Genomic DNA, 7,850 nt, shown 5'->3' on the forward strand with positions numbered 1-7,850 from the left:
CTGGCAGCCATCAGCTTGCAAGTAATTTTAATACATCAATTCCAGAAAATTACTTTTTGATGCTAAATGGACACAAACATTAACATCTATAATTGAAGGAATTTTTCCCAAACATCTTCATTCTACATATATTACTTGCTTTTACTTTTTTTATGTGATTACTTTTAAATTCTTGTTGAGCACACACTTTATAAAGGAAATTAATGTAGGCTTCCTGTTATGAGCCAAAGGAAGTGAAAAACCCAAACAGATGGATACCTTAATGGGTATCTTCACAAATCCACATAATGATTTTTCATGTGGCCTTAATCAAGTGTGCATCTGCATTGTCTAGATCCTGCCTGCAGTTATACTACAGAGAATCTGGGTGATTGCGTATTTGATATTCACAGCAGCCCTGCAGAGAAGGACTTGGGGGTGTTGGTTGATGAGAAAATGAATATGAGCTGGCTTCAGTGTGCACTTGCAGCCCATAAAGCCAACTGTATCCTGGGAACAACCGTTCGGCCTGGGAACAGCGCTGATAAAACCAATGTCTTTAGTTACTGCTCAAATGTTTACTCTGACCAAGGACTTTGTGCGTCTCATGCTCTGCCAGGGAAGAGGGGAAGCCGGGAGGAAGTAGAGACAGGACACCTGACCCGAACTAACCAAAGAGGTATTCCATACCACAGCATGTCATGCCCAGGATGTAAACTGAGAGTTACCCGGAAGGGCTAGTTTACTGCTCGGTCGGGCTAGGTATCAGTCGGCGGGTGCTGAGGTGTTGTATTCTCTTCCCTTGTTATTTCCCTTATCATTATTATTATTGGTGGTAGCAGTAGTGGTTTGTATTATACCTTAGTTACTGGACTGCTCTTATCTCAACCTGTAAGAGTTACATTCTTTCACTACTCCTCCCCATCCCTTCGGGAGCGAGGGGACGAAGGGGAGGGGAGTGAGTGAATGAGCTGTGTGGCTGGGCTTAAGCCAAGACAGTTCTTTTTGGCGTCCAAGGTGGAGCACGAAGGGTTGAAATAATGACAGATCTGACCAGAGTGTGTCTAATCATATTTGTGATAAGCATTCATTGTTTCAGATTAATGGTCACTCTGCTGTCACAATGCTGATTTATTGGCTCTCAAAGTTGTTGCCCTTGATCACACAGTTTCAGCATGTCGTACCTTACAGCTGGTATTTGCTGTGTTGGTGTTTATCAAGTGTGGGGCTTGGGCTAAGGTTCTTATCTCACTGTACTTTATGGCCATGACTTGTAATACAGGTGGGCTCCAGCAGCAGGGCGGGACGGACGTGGCCGTGGACTTGTACCTGGCCGTCCGGCTGCTCGTCACCATCCTGGCCATCGCCCTTGCCTCCCTCTTCGTGAGGCTGCGGGGAGCCGAGGGGGAGCGGCCCCGGGAGCCGGGGGCTGCTGAAGAGGCCCGGGAGAGCGGCCCCAGGGACCAAGCAGTGGCAGGAGTGGGGCTGGAGGCCAGCAGGGAGCAGCTGCCGGTGGAGGAGGTCGGGGTGGTCGAGGAGGGGAAGGAGGCGGCTGCCGAGCAGCGGGAGAAGGCAGCGGAGGAGCCGAGCCCCGCAGCAGCTGAGAGCATCCCCCGGCAGCCGCCGGCAGAGCCCCGGGAGCCTTAGCCCCAGGAGGATGCGGAGAGCAAGATGCTGCCTTTGGGAGCCTCAGCCAGGTCCAGCCTCGGGCACCCGGGACAAGTGGAGAATGCAGGCGACCACGCAGCACTTTCCAGCAAGGCAGAGGAGGAAGATCTGGACTCAGAAAAAGAGAAGCTGGTGGTGGGAGAGCCGGCAAGCACAGCAGCTACTCCAGCCCCAGTGACAAGTACAGCAGCATCAACTGAGAGTTCTGAAGGTTTTGAATGGCCTTTGGGTACCCTTGGGATCTGCCTGCTGACTGTGATGGGGATCAGCATGTTGGCACACACAGAGACTGTGTTTTACCCACGACCATTTGGTCTGATCTCAAGAGTTAATCAGACTCGGGTTTGGGTCTTGTCTAGGTTAGACAAAGATATAGGAGGACCAAGAGGTTTTCCCCAAGTCTGGACAATCACTAGTGGCAGGGTGTGTGGGACAGTATGGGCTAGTATCTAGCCCACTGGGCCCTTCCAGTGCTTTGGAAGAGTCAGAGATGGAAGGCAGCTGTATGGAGTCCCTAGCAACAAGTCGCAGAAACTGCTGAAGGGGAAGGTGAATTATTTTGAGCTGGTGGGCCCATGGCACTTCAGGCCATCAGGGCAGAAATGCAATATAGAGATGGACTCATGATCGAGGGGTGGACTTAGCAATGGGCACCATTGCCCAGGTTATTCACAAGTGTGAACACTGCACACAGGCTCTCCTTCTCTAAAAGACTGTTACAAGAGATGGAACCTGACATCATGCACCGAATGGACTCAGCAGCTTTATAGGGATTGGTCCATGCACTAAGGAATGATCTCTCTCTCTCTCTCTCTCTGGATGTATATATATATATGTATATATATGAGGTAAGAGTGATGGTATATTGAAAATGTGGGATCTGAGCATGATGTGGAATAAGGGGTGGATGGATACTGTCCTGGGTTCAGCAGTAGCAATCATTTTTCTCCTTCATAGGAGCTGGTGCAGCGCTGTGGTTTTGACTCTTGGCCTGGGAACAATGCTGATAACACCGATGTTTTCAGTTGTTGCTCAGTAATGTTTAGTCTGACCAAGGACTTTCTGAGTCTCATGCTCTGCCAGGGAGGAGGGGAAGCCAGAAGGAAGCAGAGACAGGACACCTGACCCAAACTAGCCAAAGAGGTATTCCATACCACAGCATGTCATGCCCAGGATGTAAACTGGGAGTTACCCAGAAGGGTTAGATCACTGCTCTGTTGGGCTGGGTATCAGTTGGTGAGTGGTATTGTATTCTCTTCCCTTGTTATTTCCCTTATCATTATTATTATTGGTGGTAGCAGCAGTGGTTTGTGTTATACCTTAGTTACTGGACTGTTCTTATCTCATCCTGTGGGAGTTACATTCTTTCAATTCTCCTGCCCATCCCTCTGGGAGCGTGGGGAGGAAGGGGGGGAGTGAGTGAATGAGCTGCGTGGCTGGGCTTAAACCATGACAGGCCCCTTAATAAAAATTGTTGTCCCCATGAGCACATGGCTAATCACACTGTTGTGATAGCCATACAGGCCAGCTGAAGAGCCTGCACGGCCATCCAGCGCTGGCTGCGTCTTTGTGGAACGGAACTCCTTGCCAAAACTTGCAGCCCTGTTTGAGAATGAGGTATGTGATAATGTTGGTACCAATAGTGGCAGCTTTTATTCATTCATTTATTGTAAGCAGATCTAGCAAGTTTGCAGAACAGGTCTGCAGAATTTGCTGAGAGTTGGCTATTTTGAGGCATGCTCTTCTTTCTTTCCCATCTACTGTTCTTTCAAAGCCTCCTGCTCAGTTAAATGTATATACAATAATAATAATAATTAAAAAAAAAAAAGCCCAACTACCAGTCAGCTGGACAGATATTATTTCTATGGATCCACTCTCAATCTGCCATGCTGTGTCACTGTTACATGTGGAGAGCAATAACGCTGTTACCAAATGTATATTTTACTTGATTTCAGAACCACATGGATTTTTAAGGTTCTCTATAGCCAATCTGCCAAATTTAGCAGCTTCACTGCATTAGTTGTTTGAATTCCTTGAATAGTCCCTGGCATTGGTATAGGAAATATCACCAGCAGTGGCAGAGCATGGTGAGGCTGGTGACCCATGGGCCATGCAAGGAGCAGGTCAGCTGGGGACAGCCCCAGCCCCAGGCATCATGCACCTCCCTGGGGACGGGGACAGGGATGGGATGGAGATGGAATGGGACATGGACCTGCAGATGGGCTTGGCTCAGCAGGGCCCGTGTCAGGTCAGACCTGCAGAGAACTGGAGACCAACCCTGCTGCAGCACTCTTGGGGCAAGGGCTGTCCTGGTCCTTTTATTTCTCCTTTGCCGATGTGTTCATGGAGCATGTGCTCATGGGATGAAGAGCTGCAAAAGGATATAAGTTGTTTTTTCATATTTATCCCAAGAAATCAGCAGAGAGCAATAGCCCAACGAAAAATTAAGTTAGTAGACCAGGAATATAGAAATTAAAAACCACACTTGTTTTCTTGAAATAAACACAAAGGGAAATGCTTCAAATACTGATCATGTATTTGTGATTTTAGAAAAGGATCTTTTAGATGCAAGGGTTTACATTGTAGTTTTACAAATGTGCTTTCTGGTGAGATTTTGTGCATCCTGTGTTTAATTGCGTTTTTAAAGGTCATAAATGGAATTGACTTCCTTTGAGTTTTGATTTTGCAAATTAATTCTCGATAGACATCACAGCTTCTGGTCTAATATCAATATTATTATCGTTTATGTGCAATTATTCTCACAGTAGGTTCTAGTTAATTAATTCCTGAGAAGCTAATACTGTCAAAGCCACTTTGATTTTAATGATATCATTAGAAATAATTTTTTTACTTCTCTGTTTGTTATTTCACAGAACTAACTCCTTCACTTCACTTGTCCCGAGTTTGATCTGTGTTAGGGTGGTACAAATTCAATTTCTCTTGAGCAAACATCCCACAGGATTTTACTTGTAGTATAATAATGTTCAAGTATTTCACTGGTGATTAATCTAAGTTTTCCAGCATTTCAAGATCTCACTGAAAAAAGGTGTATGTTGGGAGTAAATACTCCCTGGATGAAAATACCCTGTCATCCAATGTAAATCCAGATTTATGTATTTTTCCCCCAGTTCTGCAATGCTGTATGTTGGAATAAATGTTGGCATCCCACAGTCCATTAGTTAGATTATGAAATTAGATGAGAAATTGTGTGTTAGTCACCAGGTAACGCACAACACACGCATTTTTGCTTAACTTTCAGAGCACATGTCTTCAAATCCTTTAAGATATCCACAGTTCTGATGCCAAGTCTTTTTAAATCACTGGGATATATTCTTGATCCTCCAAATCTGATTCAGAGCTTTAGGGAGAAGACTATGCAGGGCTTGACAGAAGTAAAAGTCACGCTGGTTTTTCTTCTTTCTTGTATCAGAACTGTCTGGGAAAATGAGTGCTTGCAAAATCTCTTGAATACATGGCTAGTCCTTAAGGGACTTTGCTTTGCTTCAGAGGCTGAGCAGAGATGTTATTCTTTGCTGATGGCTTCATATTACCAGTGTTAGAGTTCCTAATTCAGTTTTATTTTGAGAAAAGGAGGAAAAGGGGAGTTGGGGTTTGAAGAGAGAGAAAGAAAACGCAAGAAAACAAGAAAGCAATAAAGGAAGCAAACAAGCAAGACAGATAAAGACAGGGTAAGTATTTTTGACCATGGAAATACTTGTTCTCGTTTACTGGAAGTCTGAGCACAGGGAGAGCTCTGGCCAGAACTTGCCAGGGTATCACATCGCAGCAAGAATATTCTGGAAGAAGCAAGGTAGGGAAATAAACTATGTTAACTAAGTTCATGCCCTTCAAGATCCTGTGTTCCTAACAGGGTGAAGGCCTCTAGCTTGCTCAGTACTGATTAAAAAGGAACAAGTTAGCAATCATGTTTTTTCTATACAAAAATTCCCATTGTCTTACATCCTGGAATCAGTAAACCCCAAAGGAGTGGGTTATTGTGCTGTATGCCAACATATAGTGACTAGCAGTGAAAATTTATGCTGTCTTCTAGGTCATTTTATTAGTAAATGTTTGGCTCAGCCTTTGGAGTTTGAATTACTGATTCCTTCCTTGTTTAAAAAGAATTATTTTCCCCTCCTTTGTCCTGTACCACTGTCTAAATCATCATGCCTGCAACATCACAGAGAAGCCAGTGCCAGTTAATGACAGAAAACTGCTGAGCAGAACCCAGTGAAGTCATTCTGCTCTGTCTTGGCTCTGCGAGCACAAAGTTTAAACTGTTTACATAAAAGCTGCCACAAAACCTGCAAAGCTCATCTCTGGCTTTAATTGTTTGCTTGTTTGTTTGTTTTACTTAAGGTATTATTTTTGTCAGATTCTGTCACAGTCCTAATGCATGCTTTAACTTACTTGTAGAAGTTTCATCCATATAAACACACCCACTTCCTATAAAGCCTTTTGTATCAGTTCATCATGTACTGTTAGTGGAGATCAAATCATGAATCTTGGGATTTGATGCCAGAAGAGACATCATTCTGGCCTCAGCATGTGTTTCAGAGGCTGACAGTGGTACTGTGGTTCTCTGACAGGGCAGGCACTCTGTCACTTTATGGAAAGGCATCTCCTTGAACTACAGGCTGATCCATAGGGAGTCTGCTATGCATTATAGCATTCTGCCAGAATATAGTTAAATTAAGATTGGTAATTGACTGCTTCAGAGTGCTGTTATAGAGGAGTCTGACTGAGGCATATGTATTGACATCTATAGATAAAAATCTCAACAGAGAGAATGATATATGATTTCATGAATATAATTTGCTAAACATGGATTCACAATACAAACAGCAGTTTAATGATGAGGTGTAAGAGGTGGATCAACAAAAGCCTCACCACACACAGCTTTGCCCTACAGCCCTGTGCACATCCCCATCCCACTTTGAATCACAGATACACGTAAGTTAAGTTAGTAATATGAGCTGAGCTTTTGCAGAACCTACAGTAATCCTGAAGATTTTGAATGGGAAACTAAAAAAAACCCAACCTCTGGCTAGCACTAGCTCTGGGACACAGACAACTCTGCTGCCAAGTGGTTGCAAGGGGCTGTGGCATGGTTTGGGGTGCACCAGCTGAAAACCTGTCCTGGGAGAATTGCCGTCCAGAGACAGTCTAATGGGTGGTTTGCATACAACGGCCCTGGTGTGGATAGTGCGAGGTTTTAGAAGCATGGAAACACCTTTTGGTTCCATCAGTGGAAATCAGCCACTGTGTTCCATGAGTGCTACCGTGCTGCAGGTGCTGCAGAGTGACTGCTCACAGGGAGCTGCCTGGACAGAATAAATCCCATGAGCTGAATGCCTCTGAGAACTTTGTGCTTTCATATCTTTCTCCCTGTGAGAATCAGAAATGAAGATCACCATGCAGCTAACCTGGTTATTGGCATGGGGGCCCAAGGTGCCAACACCGTGTGCTCCCAAAGCCTGCTCACTTCAGGGCTTGCCAGTGAGGGGAATGCTGTCTGCTCAGCTCAGCTGCTGGCTGTTGAAATCCTCCCCATTCACGTGATGTAGGCCTTAATTCCAGAAAATATTTGCTTCTCTCCTTTAATTGGGGTGCAAGGAAAATTCAGTATCTTGTGCTGAATGCATCATTTCTGAGTCCATGGTGCCATTCCCATGGCTAGCCAGAGGCTTGGTTCTTTGGAGACAACCACCACACTTGCCTGGGTGCCCTCCACTGCCCTGGGGCCATGCCAAGCTGGTATTTTCCAATGACTTAAACACTGGCCTGCAGCCAGTTAAGTCCTCTTTGTTCTGTCCATCCCTAGTGACTGCAGCATATGCCCACCCAGAGCTGTGTGCCCACTTGGAACATCAGTAAGGGTCTGAATATGGCTGGGAGCAGCCAGTGGAGAACAGGTAGGCTGGTGCTGGACCATCTCAGTGCGAGAAACCTTTTGCTGTGCGCTGCTTTCAGCAGTTGTCAAGTATGGAGATGACATTATGTAAGTAGCTGCACCATGACAGCCATCTAGAGGAGATGATGCTGACTCAGTATCTTTGTATTCTCTGTTTAGATTTGCCTTTTTACCAGTGGCTGATATGTCTGCTGTCTTCTGTGGGAGAGAAAGAAACAATTTTGTACCTTTCAGTGAAGCAGACGGTGGCTGTGACAACACAGTAAAGGCCAAAATCATCAAGTTTTAA

At 45.2% G+C, this 7,850-nt stretch overlaps 1 protein-coding gene across 1 annotated transcript; it reads left to right on the plus strand.

The window, feature by feature from the left end:
* Window positions 1–1,293: 1,293 nt before the first annotated feature.
* On the plus strand, window positions 1,294–7,850 carry LOC130596252 (eukaryotic translation initiation factor 3 subunit B-like; the record flags this gene model as incomplete). The annotated part of the gene is given in 2 exon segments (XM_057403652.1): window positions 1,294–1,879; window positions 7,738–7,850. Coding segments are annotated over 2 exon segments (699 nt in total), but the record flags the coding sequence as incomplete, so codon positions are not given.

This window comes from Pezoporus wallicus, unplaced genomic scaffold (genome assembly GCF_028554395.1).
Source record: "Pezoporus wallicus isolate ANWC-B61680 ecotype Strahan unplaced genomic scaffold, APGP_CSIRO_Pwel_v1 contig_7274, whole genome shotgun sequence".
Classification (NCBI taxonomy): domain Eukaryota; kingdom Metazoa; phylum Chordata; class Aves; order Psittaciformes; family Psittacidae; genus Pezoporus; species Pezoporus wallicus.